Source organism: Cyprinus carpio, chromosome A21 (genome assembly GCF_018340385.1).
Source record: "Cyprinus carpio isolate SPL01 chromosome A21, ASM1834038v1, whole genome shotgun sequence".
Taxonomy (NCBI): domain Eukaryota; kingdom Metazoa; phylum Chordata; class Actinopteri; order Cypriniformes; family Cyprinidae; genus Cyprinus; species Cyprinus carpio.
Window position 1 is genome coordinate 20,479,725 of NC_056592.1, and position 15,360 is coordinate 20,495,084.

Below are 15,360 nucleotides of genomic sequence, written 5' to 3' on the forward strand. Positions count from 1 at the left end.
GCGCGGAGAGTTCCGCGCGTCTCGTGTGTGTGTGAGTGACTTTATGTGTGTTGTTGTGCATGTCATATGTACTTGTTCGAGCACTGACGTTGATGAGTTAACTCCTTAGGTATCGAAATGTGGAACCGAACAACATGTCATTTTTCGATAGTCGATAGTATCGAGGCAATTCGGTCGGTACCTAAAAAGTACCGAACTCGGTACCCAGCCCTAGAGGAGAGAGACTTACATACCATGCAGAAATGACGAGCTACATGTAAACGATACTATTTGTATTTTACTGTCAAAATAAAGTTCATTTGGAATTCTTAAGCTCTTAAGGACAACCATAAGATTTATTTTTTTAATTTTTTTTGTAATTTTTTTACAGAAACACTGAATAGCCCCTTTCACACAGTAATACCAGTAAATTGCCGTAAAGTTACCGTAACAACTTTACTAGTAAATTTTAAAAACATGCTGTTCACACAGGCAACAGCGTTCCATCTTTTTACCGGCAAAACACCATTCACACATCATTTTCAAAATACCGGTAAATTCTGTGAAATCATTAACAGGAAATGACCTCTAATCGGCTGTGCGTCCCAGTGTTGTGTTTGTAATCATAGAGGGGTATACGCGGTCAGTGTTTTTGTTTTCTCTTTTGTGTCAAGCATTCATAATCATGCAGCTGCTTTTGGCCCCGAGACATCGTATTAGACGACTCTCTAAACAGAGCAGAGTAAATGCGTCATCTGCATCAGAATGTTATGATTGGCTTGATTATCATTTTATAATGCTTGACTGACTGATGTTAAGAGTGTACTTTCGGATATTTAAAAAGCTGTGCCATTTTACCAACATATATATATATATATATATATATATATATATATATATATATCAGTCTTGTGTGTAAACTAAAAATGTACTAGCCAATGGCGTTTCTATTGCCAAGGTGTGCTTAGAGGGTTGCCGCTGCCACTCATTTAACCAGGAGCCTTGAGCGGATAGAGAGGGATTTTGAGCGGGATGAAGGCAGCGAGGGCAGGAATGGCATGGGCATGAGTTATTTCTGTGCTCTGCGTCAGGGCAGGTGAAGAAAGGCCCAGAGCGAGCGGCTGTTTACTCCTCACATTCCTGATGACTGGACTCATTCGCCATCCAGACACGGAGCACATCATCCACTTTATCGGGAATCGAGACAAACAAGCTGTGCACAAAGACAACATGACGCACAACCACCCCCTTAAAAACACCAAAACTCAATCAACCATAATCCTCACAGCTGATCTGAAGAAAACCTCACTCTTCTTTCACCCCAGTGCCAAGATGAAACGAGACGATGCCAATATCTTACACACCAAGGCGGTCAATGGAAGATATACACAATATCACACATTTAAATAATACATCCACAGCATTAATGCAATAAATCTTTTTATTTTACATTACTAAAATAATTGGAAATTTGGAAAAATAGGCTAATCAATTTGAAATTGATAAATCTGTTCAAATCAGATTGAGACTTTAGAGGGAGGCTTCAATGATATTGTTCTGTAATCCTATAGTGGTATGTTTTTCTCAAATAAATAAATTATTAAAATCATATGAATAAAGTAAATGAAAACTGCTCAACACTGTGTCAGTAATTTAAATATTACCAGTAATATATTTTCTCAAAGACTGGTTACTTAGCTTGCATTAATTATACACACACAATACCTAGACGGTCACAAAAAACATCACCCAACACTGATAAGTAGAAGATTAATGGTCGATTAGCAGCCAATATTTAGCATTTTTTAATTATCTGCATTGGTCGATAAGTATTGGAGGTGGGACTTTTATTTTGTCCAGATGAACAGGAGCATTCTCTGTCTTTATTCGTTAAGGTCTTTGTTTAACGTTTCAGAATAAATGCTGTTTTTTTTACTTTTAATTCTGTTTATGAATAAATGCTGTTTTTTTTACTTTTAATTCGTCAAAGAATCCTGAAAATTTTAACAGTGACAGCATAAATCCACATATTAGAATGAATTCAGAACATTGACACTGAAGACAAGTAACTGGATTTAGACTGGAGTAACTGGATTGGATAAACTTTATTGTATGTAAATGTATGTGTATATGTATTGTAATGTATACGTCACAGCAGCACCTGACTGGAGTAACTGGATTGGATAAATTTTATTCTAGTTTCACAAGGCAGAATTTGATTAAAAAACAATTCATCCTAAAATGCAATCTCGTCTAATGACACTGCAAGGCATTATTGGTATTGCAAACAATTCACGCTGTAATGCAATCTATCGTCTTATGTAGCACTGATTATAAATTATTTTTGGGATGATTGAATTAAAATGAAAGTCTTGGTAATAATGTTTTGTTGTATGAACTAGTTTCTCAATCATTCTATCCTGCGCTGATGAAAAGTCAGCTTTGCAGCACAGAAATAAATTATATTTTAAAGTATTTTAAAATAGAAAAACATTATTTGAAATGGTAATAATATTTCACAACATTACTGTTTTTTTTTCTTCTATTTTTTCTTTATTTTTCAACCCCAAACTTTTGAATGTCAGTGTATATATTTGAATCAGCCACTGGTCACCCAATATATAAGCATCAGCCAACAAAAAAATAAAACAACAACTCAAATTAAAATTAGAAGGCCAATTACTAACGCTAAAATAATAATAATAATAATAATAAAAACATATTTCCCCCAAGAGTAATGAGAGTTATAGTATATAGGCAACTGATATTTTCAGGGGGAGACAGATGAGGTAGAGGGTGATGAGATCTAGATTATTATCTTCACGGTGATCCTGTATGCACTGCTCCAAAATGAGAACGAGTCCTTAAGCTGCTGACCGTAATCTGCTGGACGTTACACAAGGCCTGATCATCATTACGGCTCACAGTGAATTGGAAGAATACAACCAACAGCAAAACCTCTCACTCACAAGGAAACACAAACGCCGCCACGCTGTTACTACAGCAGCCACACGCACCAACTGCAAAGCCACAGAAAGCAGAAAGCAAGCAGTCATCGGGTACCTGGGCATCAGAGCGTTCGCACCCGTGTGCTTTCCCATCCTTCCCAGCCCGCGGCTCGCTCGTCCTCAGCACAGAGCGCTGCTAAGAATAGCAATGAACTAAATTCACAAAACAACATGAGACTGTCAGGTGACCTCCAGGCCGAGCTGGACAGCGCCAGACAAAGACATGAAGAAGAAGCGCCACTGGACGCAGTGAAACTGAAGAAAGTGTGATGAGGGCATAGAGAGGCTAACGCATCCCCTCCAGACTCCCTGTGAGCGGAGGTCAGCGTCTGAACGTGTTGGGAGCGAGCGGCCGTTACATAAAGAAACTAACCAGACCGTGACGCACTTCCTGTCCACTAGCTGGATTCATTTTTGAATGCATGCATTGGGAATGTTTCCAGGCCGCATTCCTGCCAGCTCGCTCAAGTCCAGCGAGGACAGTAATAGCTCAAGCTCTGTGAATGTGCACAGCTGCTGGTCAACGGCACATCAACTTACAGCATCGCTCACTAACCCAGCCTTACAACACACACGCTTCAGAAATATCAGTCAAGTGTAAAATTACGACTGACACCACGTACAGAACATAAGTAGGGACGTAACGATTCACTCAACTCACAATGTGATACGATTCACAACACTGAGTTCACGATACAATTTATAACAAAATGAGATTTAAGACAATTTATAAATGAAAACGTGTCCTTTTATTATTTCTCAGACAAAATGCTGCACATTTCTTTGTGAAACTGAAATGTGAAATAAAACTAAATGGAAATTGTAAAACAAATCACAAATCAAATAAATAATACAAATCTCTACAAAACTAAGGCTTTGCCTGGGCTCTTTTCCATTTAAAATCAGAGGCAACCCTTGGATTCTACTCACAATCCAAACAAAGCTGCTTTTTCTTTGGCAATTTTCATTTCATCCAATTCCCTACTCATAAGATGCAACTAACGATCATTTTTCACTTATAAATACTTTCAGCGACAGGATAACCGATAGCAGATTTTGCAGATGAAGTCATCTGTCCATCAGTCCGCACTGAAACACAACTCCAGCAAAAAGATGACGTTTACAACCAAATCCTTTGGAGTGAGATCAGTGAGATTTCCCTGAGCGCACGATCATTCAAACGCAGCATGACATTACAGGACAAGCGGACATGTGCATCGTTTGAAAAGCCCCTCATGCAGACCATCTACAACACGACCACTGAATCTGAACCAGCTTTAGTCCTGAACTCTCATGGTCCTATGAGCCCTGACCAGCACAACATACACCACCACAGTCCACACTCACATGCTGCACAGTTCAAGAATGAGACATCACTGAAGCACATCATCATGAGTTATCGTCTCATCTCAGACTCTCTCTACCTGTCACGCGCACACAGAAACAGACGCTTGATGACAGCAGCAATACTTCAGTCACAGGCGGCTGAACAAACATAAACCTAGAGCTCTGTGATTTCAGCGATGCAGGAAACGCAGACTGAATCACGGAATTCAATCATAAAAATGGAATTTACTGTATGGCACATAATTTGGCAAATTTTGGATGAATAGTAGGGCTGTTCACAATATTGTCTGTGAATACTAAAGCAAGAAAGACTGCTGTAAATGTGAAGTCTGCATGCCGTGCATGTCTCAGTTCGCTCTGTTACTACACACACATACTGAAGCTTGTATGCGTCTCAATATAAGATTACCTTGGTGCGGAAAACGCTGATGGAATCGCGGAATCCTGTCATAAAAATGTATGATTAAAATTAAAAGCGATGTTTTCAGCATATGCAAAGGGGGATATAAATACATGAACACCTCCAGAACTCCTCTGAGAGTCACTTGACCGTTTCATTTGAGATAAACACACAGAAACAAAACTCTATACAGCAACCCGCCAAAATAAAAGTCTGGTTTAACTTGAAGAAACTGTGACAGAACACTACTACTACTGATAAAAATTATTAAAACTGTATTTTTAAGGAATAATCACAACTTTTCTTCCATGTTCTAATTTTAATAGTTAACTTCGGTTTAGAAAAATTAATGGGTTTGTTTAATTTACATTTGATTTAAATGATAAATTAATGTTTTATGCCATCATGTTTTATGCCAGAAAAATGTACGGAAACAAAAAAGCTATTTAATATTACTGTAAATAAAATTAATTAAAATTAATTAAACCATTAAAACGGAATCCAGAAAAAATTAAAATAAAAAAGATAAAACAGAATTTGAGAAAAATAAAATATTTCATAGGGCCCTAAAAATGCATTACTATTATACAGTAAAATGTACTTTTATTACACAAACTACTAAAATTGTTTTTTTTATACATTTTTGCAGGTTTTAATTTTAACATTAAACCTCTGCTGTGCAGCACTTTGTTTGCCAAAAAAAGGAATATCACCTATAATACCTTATTAGTAATACATTTCTATAATAATATTTAAAAAATACATTTGTATTATATCAAAAAACAATCCAGAAAATTTAGAATTTCAGAAAAAATAGAACATTCAATAGGGCAATAATATTGTTGAATTTTTAATAGATTATTGAAATGTTAACATTTTTCGAATCCAATTGATTAGACTTCCTTTTTGATTATAATAATGTAATTAAACCACTGAAATGAGATTTAAATAAATAAATAAATATTACTTTGCTGATTATTTACTGCAGTTGCATGGGAAACGCTATATTTGCTTCCCAAAGCATGTCTGATGCATGTAGAGATGGCACGAGGTCTCTGGGTCTGGCTGAAGGTAAGCACTGGCAGATCACACAAAAGATTTCAGGCTCAATCAAGAACGATCTGTCCTGCCAAAGAACCAGAAACGTGAGCAGCCCTTAGGTTCTTCACCCATGTAGCTATACAGATATAATCCAGGAGAGAGGTCAGAAGGTCACTGCACACACTGTACGTTCAGCTGCTGTCCTGATCTTACAGCATTCAATGACAACACTGCTGTGTGAACGGTCACTTGTCCTAACATAACTTTAAAGGGATCGTTCACCCAAAAATGAAAATTTACTCACCCTCGAGCCATCCTAGGTGTATATAATTTCTTCTTTCAGACGAATACAATCGGAGTTATATTTAAAAATGTCCTGGCTCTTCCAAGCTTTATAATGGCAGTGAATGGGTGTCAATATTCAATAGTCCAATAAACTGCGCCGATCCATCATAAAAAGTGCTCCACACAACTCCAGGGGTTAATAAAAGCATCCTGAAGCGAATCACTGCATTTTTGTAAGAATAATATCCATGTTTAAAACTTTAAAAACCGTAATCTCTAGCTTCTTCCACTTTAAATTGTTCTGTTCTACATTAGTGAGCTAGTCTTATGATGCTGATATGTTCCCTGCCTCGTAATATAAAAAATTAAATACCACTGTGGTTCTCAAACAGGGGCCCATGACCCACTAGAGGCCACAAGATGACTTAAAATTATCGAAAGAAAGACAAAACAAGGTTTAAAAGAAGCAAAAGAAGCTAAAAATCAAGAGGCATGCTGAAATAATATTTCTTATTAAATAAATTCAATAAATGGAATTCAATCTATTTAATTTAATTAATTTTTATCTTGGACAACCTTGACATACTGTATGTGGGAATTATAAAGGTGTGAATTCTAGATGGGAGGATAATGGAAATTAATACAAAAAGTCGTTATTTTTTATGATAAATCATATTCTATAATATTTCAGATTTTAATTGTGAGTAAAATACTGCATTTAAATAAACAAACTGAACATCATATTCTATAATATTTTATCAAGTAGAAATGGCTACTTGTGAGTAAAATATTACATTTAAAAAATAAACAAACTGAATATTATATCCTATATATTTTTCATGCAGAAATGGCTACTTGCGAGTAAAATCGTTAAAAAAATTAAATAAAAACAAACTACAAAAATAATTTATGTTTATTGGTTGGTATATTTTTTTTTTTGCAGAACACTTTGTTGTTGTTATTGTGGTTTTTTATTTTTTCTGTGTGTTTTTTCATTTTGATTTTTATTTTTCAAGCATAAAAAGTCTGAAAATAAGCAGCTTTGTCATTATAAGTAGAAGCATCAGAAATAACCAGTAGCCTCGGAGAGCCTCAAAAAGGGTTACGAACTGCTGATTTATCGTCTTTCCTCGACTACTGAAGGATAATTTAAAGATTAAAAATAAGATCGTCACTGTGCAACAGAAATGAATCCCACGCCAAATGCAGATTTCAGTGCTTTAGTCTGATTCCACACACAGTCTGATAGCAGGAATGTGATGATGATGATGATGGTTTATTATGTGCATCTGCATCCACTGACAGCACGAGGTCACGTGCACGCGCGCGCACCACAGCGGCTCATCAACGGCTTTCATCACCGCCAACATACAATTACGAGTACATTTAGAGAAAGAAAGATATAAATAAATCGCTAACGGAGCAGGGGACTCTAGGCTCGTCAGATCAGGTGACACAAACAAACAAAGCGTCGTCAGGCAGTGTCGACTGAAGCCAACTAACGTTAGCATGAGGCTAAACATTCAGATAAACATGAAGAGAACATGGAGATAACCTTACGTAACCATAAACACACACATGACTCCAAGCTACTTATATATACACATATATATCCACAGAACCTCACCTATCTATTTCATATTGACTCAGGTGAGTCTGTTGTGTTATTGCTCTCCGGAAGCTGGAGATGTAACGTTAAAGCGCGACACGTACCTGAACACCGCGTCATCTTTGTTGCATTTCGCGGGCGGTGAGAACGCGTTTCTTTTGTTGAAGAGTTTATGAAATAACGTGGGGGCCATAATGGACCCACAATTTCGAAGGAGAAAATCCTTTTCTGTGTTTAATTCTTGAGCCACACTCGACTCCTGCAGACGGACTCCATTTGTGGGCCAGTCATATGACTGCCGTTAGTCACACGAGCTGCTTGGCAACGCCACTGCCCTCTGATTGGTCGAGTATTCGCTGCGCTCTCCTCCGTTCTCCTGATTGGCTGATATTTTGGTTGATATACCACGTGGTTAGAATGGCTGTGTTGATGTTTTGGGGGCGACGCGTTTAATCTGTATTTCACGGGCATTTCCTTCTTTTTATGCTCGGCGATACGCAAAAACATTAAAAGAGAGATCAACTGCACAACAAGAATGTTCTTTATTCATCTTTTAGTGTTTATTAATCTTTTCCTTAAACATCTAATTTAAATAATTTAATTTGTAAAGCTCTCTTTCCATTTAAAACCTGTATTTGGCATGTAAACATCTATTCCACGATCACTGCAAGGCACTGCTGCTTTCTCATTTTGATGCCTCCATCAGTTAAATTCATTGTAGGTTTATTCCAAGAGGTGTATATTATTCAGCTCTTGTGATTGTTTGAACAGTCTCACTCCAATGTGTTCGTATTCATCCATCTTGAGGTCTAAAAACACTGTATGGCCATTAAATTCACATACAGATATTTGTAGTAATGTACACTAAGCACGTGTTGCCCGCCCTCTGCTGGTCAGATGTGATGATCCTGTAATCTGGGCTTCTTAGCTTGTGAGAAAAGGATATATTATAGATCAGCTTGTTTGGACTGAAGTCCTCTCAGACAGAGGTTATCTACAAAGAACACAAATGCATAAAAAAGGAACATGAAATCCATTTAGATTTCAAAAGTGTCAATACTGGGAAACGAGAAAAGAAAATTACCGGTTTGGCAGGAAACTTAAATGAGCGCGTTTGTTTCAGTCTCTGGAAAAAGGCCTCTCTCTCACCCTCATTTGCAAAGTCAAAAAATGTGACGGGCCATGAGGAAATGTCTCTGGATTCCACCGACACGCTTCCGCTCGCTTGAACCGGCTTTGCTCCAGAGTCCTGCTGGTCTGTTTTACCACGTTTACTATGGCTTGATACATTTCGGATGCTCACAATATCGCTGAACGTCACTTTTCTGCATTTTATTGGTTTTTCCTTTTCTGCAAAACACTAAAACGGAAGGGTTTTCTCATTATCCTGTATGTACAGACACAGACTCTGTGATATCATCAGGAGCATTACTCATTTCTAGTAGAATGCAAGAGGGAAGCAATTAGTCATGCAGACATGAATGTGACCATACGTAGGCATAATATGAAAGACGTAATACAGTATTAATCACCTTTTTCGCAACAGGGGAAAGAACTACAACCCTAGTATTCACAGGAGTTCTCTCATTAGCCAAATTTAACACACAACCTGCAAACAGCGGAAACAGAGCTTTAATTAATTTTAAAAAACAAATTACTGTATTTAAAACTTGGAGTGGAGTGAAACTCAAGTACCTGATGCAATATCTGATGCCAAGGTTTCAGAGGGCACACGTACAGGAGAGAGGCTGAGAAATATATCATTTCAGTAAATTCTTTGTGTTGACCTTAAACTGAGCATTATATCAGCACATATTATACAGTGCTGCTTGTCAAAGGTGTGGAAACATTAAGCTTTTTAAATGTTTTTAATAAATTCTCTTGTACTCAAGCTCAAAATAAATTACAACTGCAATTAAAAAAAAAAACATTTCTATTGTAATATATTTTGAAATGTAATTTATCCCTTTGATGTATGTGTGTTTAATAGAAATTAATGATTTTATTCAGCAAATATGAAAAACAACATTTATAATGTTACAAAAGATACTTTTCAAAAAACGCTGTTCTTTTCAACTTTCTATTTATCAAAGAATCCAGAACAGAAAAAAGGTTTCTAGGAAATATTTAAAAAATAATAATAATAAAACCATTTTTAATAACTGAGCATCAATAATAATTGAGCAGAATATCAGCATATTCACTGAAGACTGGACTAATGATGCTGAAAATTCAGCTGCGCATCACAGAAATAAATTAGATTTTACAATATATTCAGATAGAAAAAAAAAGTATTTCAAATGACAATATTATTTCGTAATATTACAGTTTTTACTGTATTTTTAACCAAATAAATGCAGTCTTGATGAGCAGAAGAGACTTCATTAAAAACATTTAAAAATCATGTTTCCAAACTTTTGATAAGTACTCTCTCTCTCTGTCTCTATACACACACACACACACACACACCTAACAGTATACATAAAATTTGAATAGTCTTTGTATATATGCATGTATAAAGGCCTTACCAAATAGGAGACAAAGAAAACGATTTCTCTTCAGCAGGGTTTAATGATAGTTCTGCATAAAATAAATGTCACACAGCCTTTCGTATTGACAACACGACACTAAAACATTTGTGTGAAATGCATCAGCCTTCACTGCATTAACAGCAGCTATAAATGATAAACAGCCATGACGTACCAAGAATGGAGGAGAGGTTTGGAGGCTGCTGCAGCGCTAGATCCTGCGCATGGCTGTGATCCAGAAGAGTTGAGTTCTTCACGGTGTTCACCATCACATCTTCACCGAGCGACGCCGTCCCCTCATCTGAGTGGTCATGAGAGACACCCAAACAGCAGATTCTACAGCAATGTTCACTGACAGCACTAGAAAGTCAAATATGTCTAGAGACACTGACGTACATTTTTGGGTGAACTAATCTTCTTTTAATCAGATTCTAAAACTAAATATACCATAATTGTCAGCTCTGCGAAACTCCTCGATGGATGAAAGCGTCGTGTCCGTGTTTGAAGTTGGAGAATCAACGTCCAAACAATCCAACAAGAAGCTGGAGACACCAGAGGGCATCGTTATACCTGCTCAGGAACAGAGAACAGGTGTGCATAGGTCTGTGAGGACACATAACTAATCAAAGCATTGAACAGAGCTTCAAAACCAACTTCTGGAGTCCTGGCTGAAGTCCTTGGAGGCACTGGCAGTCGACGTGCCCTGCTGAGAGCAGATGAGAGCTGTTACACTACTAGACAACATACGGCTGTCTGCAGACCCAGTCTGACTCGTACAGCGTGCAGATTTAAGACTCATTCACACAAACTCCTTGTTAGAGCTCGGCAGTGATATCAGAGCTCTCGTACCTCAGCATGACATCTCCAGCATCCGGAAATCAACGACTGGCCATTCAGACATCTTCCACCTGCCTTTATAGCTCTGGAACTTAAATTCGCAGAATAAGGAAACACATTTATCGCTTTAGTATGGTACATTCACCAAACATGATCTTCCACCATGCAAGAGAAGGTTTAGCTCATGAATATTAAGTAGTTCATACTGTGTTGCATGATAACGTTCCACGTGTGTGTGTGCGTGTGAGAGAGATTTAAATTAGGCTGCACTTAAAATCACATATTTTCCTATTATATAGTAGGTAAAAAACAGCATGTAAAAAAAAGTATAAATTTACAGTATGCAAAACATTCCCAGATGACCTTTTTCTTTCAGTGAGATTCTGAAGTGTGCATGTGATGGACGTTGTACTATCCCATGAGGCCACAGGAGAGGATTTGTGAATGGCAGTGAAGTGGTAGGATTTAAAACATTGGCATATGAGGTTTCATATAATGAATAGATTTTTTTTAAGCAATTGCTAAAGTAATTATTCAAAATAAGTATGTACTCAAGGGAGTATGTGGTTCAAGGCCAAGTGTATCCCATCATGCATCATGTCCTGGAAATAATTTGAGACTTTTTGCCAAGATCTCACGAGATGTTGCCGAAACATTCCCATTGTAAGTTAAATATTAAACATAATTAAATATTACATTTAATTTGGTAGTAAAATAAACGTTTGCACAACACTTGCAACTGCTTTTTATCACTTAATTAGAAGCACCGCAACTACTAAACTGTGTTAAAGGTAGTACTGAACAGACATCTTGAAGTTTTTTTTTTTAATTCAAGTGATGCTGGATTTTGAAAGTCTGACAGTAAATTGCTGAGTACTACAGTAATTTGAACCCTGCCTGGTTTAAGAAATTGAAAATACAACATTTAAATTAAAACATTAATTAGAAAAGAACTAAAAAAAAAAGTAATCAAATATGATCAGTTACACTACTTTATTAAAGTGATTGGAATAGTTACACTACTTATCATATTTTAAATAAGGTAATATCACATTTCCAAAGTAACCATCCCAACACTGGCAACAACGCTGTAGACTTTTATAAAGACAATAACAAATCAGAGCATTATGCAAAAACAGGAGCAGAGCTCACTGCATGAAAGACTCACGACTGACAGATCAAAACAGTTTGAGAAGCGCAAATATAGTTTAATAAACCGTGAGGTGTGTATACAGTATTAGGATGTTACCTCATTAGTTAGCGCAGCTTGTCCCAAGGTTTCTCCACTTTTCTGCTACAAACTCAAATGTATCTGGTTCATTCTACAGACACGTCCACTTTTGGTTTGGCAAAATGTCTTAAAACGTATTTCTTTTTCTAACATTTAAACTTAGACCACATTATTAGATTACCTCTTGACTTTATGAATACATATAAATGACAGCTTAATTATTTTTCTCTTTAGCTTTTTTGTGCAATTATTTCAAGACCACATGAACCTTTTTTTGTCACTGGTGTTACCTTCTTTATCAATATTAAAATATATTATGAAAGATTCTTTCTCTCTTTTTTTCAGCACATGTAGTCAGAGAGAGTTACAGAAAAATAATGAAAATGCAAGAAATAAGGAGACTATGTTTTATTTACTTAATGTGTAAGAAAAAAACAGTACAGTAACACAGCACAGTAACACCAGTGACACACATAAGAGCTGATATACTGGTCTTCACTGGTGTTAACCATAAGGAAGGTAACACCAGTGACAGTAACACCAGTGACAATTTTCATGAAAAATGCATTTTACAAAATGCCTGCTGTCGGATATCAAACCATATGTTGTCAATCATAATATACTCACTAAATTGAGTAGTTTAATCCATTTGTATTATAGTTATTTTTACAATTCCCTAACAATAAATAGATCATACCAGTGACGTCAACTAAAAGCTTCATATGAAATTGTGAGCTAAATGAGAACATTTCTGATAACTGAAAAGAAACAGTGGACTTAACATGGGCTTTTTTCATAGATCTTTAGAAAATAGGAAGGAGGAAGTGATGTCATCAGTGTGATTTTTATTTCAAACAGTAATGTTTTTTTTGTCAAATGGCACCAGTGACACAACCTCAGAGGACCACTGTTTTCATTATATATGTTAGAATATTTATTCAGCATTTTGTTTTATTATGACATTTATATAACATATTTGATAACTATGAATACATTATTGTATTTTAAATGGTAGAAAAAACTGTTTTTGACTGCAAAATAAAGCACTTTCCCTCTGTACATGGCTGTGGGGACGAGTTTTGTGGTTCTTGGAATTCTTTATAATTAATTAAAAACAAATATTGCCACATTGATGGTTCAAGAAGGTCTAATTGTTCAAATAACATTTGAGAATGTTTAGTTATTTGTTAAGATGTAAAAATACTAAATAAGATTTGAGAATGTTTAGTTATTTGTAAACAAGATGTAACCCTAATGTGTTTTTCAATTGTAATATTTCTGTAAAGGCTAGGGACAGAAAAATGGACGTTTCTGTAGAATGACCCATCCACGTTTTCTTCATTAACATATACATTTAGGGCGCAGAATAAGAAACTGTGACGCAGCATCAATCCTATAGCTCCTGTTTGAAAGGCACACAGGTGTCTTCTCATTAATATTCATGACTCAGGTGTAACTTTACCGTATTTGGTGGAGATCTTTTCTGTCTTTGTCGCATCCATAGGCTTTAAACTCAGAAAGCTGGCGACCTCGTTGAACGCCTCGACTGTGTTTCGCCCCAAGCCTTTGAAAATCTAAGAGTTTAAAACGACAGTTACATTATAACGAGTCGGTAATAATCAGCGCAGAGTTAGCTGTGAAGCGAGTCATACTGTAGCACGCCGCAGCTCTCACTGGCGTCACGTTGCGCCCGGTGTTCTTCCCACGTGACGCTTTCTTAACGATCATCATTGAGAAACTATAACGTTACTACTAATCTCACAAACCCGATCTTCATCCAGACTTTAATTAGCTGCGGTCGTTAAAGTGGGCGTGGTCCACAAATTAACAGCTGAGCGCTCGATGAACGTAACCAGGCAACGTGAGTATAATCAGAGTCCCTTTAATGGTATAATGTATCAGTCCTAATATTGATCTATATATGTTATATATTATATTTCAGTGGATATAATACATGTTAAGCCTTGAGGTAACAAATCGCTTAGCTGTCATAAAATGATAATAGAGCTGGGAAACCTTCTTTCTTTCTTTATTAGCCCATCTGTTATTAAATAATTATATAATATAAACTGAAACGCTTACAGATATCATGTGAATAAATTTGCAAAGCAGTAATTGAAACAAATAATTGTGCGTAAGTTACTAAACACTGGTGACGTAGCTGTGAAACACAATGATGTCGTCATATCCAGAGACCTTGTTTGTTCATGTAATGCATGGATTCCCAAACACTTTTTTGTCACTCAAACCCCTTAAAATAAAATATTTACTTGAAATATCTCTGAGGAAGTTAATGTTCCGGTTATTTAAAATATCTTTTTATACTAAACAATGCCCTGGAGATGAGATTTCACACTGACTTCTGCTTCTTAAAGCATCACGGTCTCAGATGAAGCACATTAATAATATCATGTGAACAGCCTCACCAAGTGAAATTATTTCAATTTTATCATTTATATACCTGATTACATTTCATCTGATATTTGTTTGCGTGACGCATGTGATGGTCAAAATTGCAATGATTTTATTTCACCTCACTAAACTGACACTGTAATTACACTAACAGTAAACCAGTATGTACAGTACATCCAATAAATACATTCCAATAACTTCTTTTGTCTGTATACCAAAATGAATGGTTTATTCTGATCATTTGTGACTGGACACCACATCAGTCTCCAGCATTCACACAGGCTGAGGAGTAGAAAAGGAAAACAAACAGAGCTAAACCCAAAGCGACCACACACGGGCCGTCCACACGGAACGAGACGCACCTCTTACAACCAAACACTGCTTAACAGTGACTCGACGCTCCTCGGACATACAGCGCAGCTCATGCCTCCACCTCGGGGAAAGTTCAGGTTCCTCCGTTTCAGTGCTTCTTCACCAAAATCTGCTCGTTAGAAACTTCACTTGAGAAGTTAAGTCTGTGTAACAAATCTTCAGTGCCAATAAACTCTCCACATAGAACAGAACAGAAAAAAGTCTGCACTAAACCAGTCCACCGCGCTTTATAATACTGTCCGCATTCTTCTCAGGAGACTGGAACTGTGGACATTAAAAAAAGCGACAAAGACCAGGTTCTCGTCCTATAT

The 15,360-nt window shown here is 36.6% G+C and overlaps 2 protein-coding genes across 7 annotated transcripts in view; both read right to left on the minus strand.

The window, feature by feature from the left end:
• Nucleotides 1-7,990, minus strand: part of LOC109052414 (folliculin-interacting protein 1-like) — a 33,760-nt gene extending 25,770 nt beyond the window's left edge. For 2 of the 3 annotated variants that reach the window (XM_042711240.1, XM_042711238.1), the window contains exon 1: nucleotides 7,774-7,990. In XM_042711240.1, the coding sequence (XP_042567174.1) occupies nucleotides 7,774-7,862 (89 nt within the window). In that variant the 5' untranslated portion in view covers nucleotides 7,863-7,990. Of the gene's footprint in view, nucleotides 1-3,042; nucleotides 3,714-7,773 lie in introns of those variants that run through there. The other variant, XM_042711239.1, reaches the window with a different exon arrangement.
• A 217-nt stretch (nucleotides 7,991-8,207) lies between these two features.
• LOC109080287 lies at nucleotides 8,208-14,719 on the minus strand. Of its 4 annotated transcripts, none has more exons than XM_042711246.1 (11): nucleotides 13,918-14,719; nucleotides 13,728-13,839; nucleotides 11,047-11,119; nucleotides 10,852-10,900; nucleotides 10,645-10,767; nucleotides 10,373-10,498; nucleotides 10,198-10,249; nucleotides 9,365-9,417; nucleotides 9,202-9,278; nucleotides 8,754-9,029; nucleotides 8,208-8,663 (listed from the first exon to the last, which is right to left on the minus strand). In XM_042711246.1, the coding sequence occupies exons 1-11, from the start codon at nucleotides 13,994-13,996 to the stop codon at nucleotides 8,649-8,651; spliced, it is 1,035 nt and encodes a 344-aa protein (XP_042567180.1). In that variant the 5' UTR covers nucleotides 13,997-14,719; the 3' UTR covers nucleotides 8,208-8,648. The 4 variants fall into 4 exon arrangements, with proteins under 4 accessions (XP_042567180.1, XP_042567179.1, XP_042567178.1 ...); XM_042711245.1 differs by having other exon boundaries at nucleotides 10,852-10,903; XM_042711244.1 differs by having other exon boundaries at nucleotides 11,047-11,125.
• Nucleotides 14,720-15,360: the final 641 nt, after the last annotated feature.

What these genes read in the sequence shown, in the direction of transcription:
- LOC109080287 (XM_042711243.1), bottom strand. Translation starts at nt 13,996, where the DNA reads ATGATGATCGTTAAGAAAGCGTCACGTGGGAAGAACACCGGGCGCAAC. An exon ending in GAGAGCTGCGGCGTGCTACA is followed by an intron (nt 13,840 to 13,917) that starts GTATGACTCGCT and finishes TTAAACTCTTAG; the next exon opens with ATTTTCAAAGGCTTGGGGCG. An exon ending in TCGCAGAGCTGACAATTATG is followed by an intron (nt 10,499 to 10,644) that starts GTATATTTAGTT and finishes ATGACCACTCAG; the next exon opens with ATGAGGGGACGGCGTCGCTC.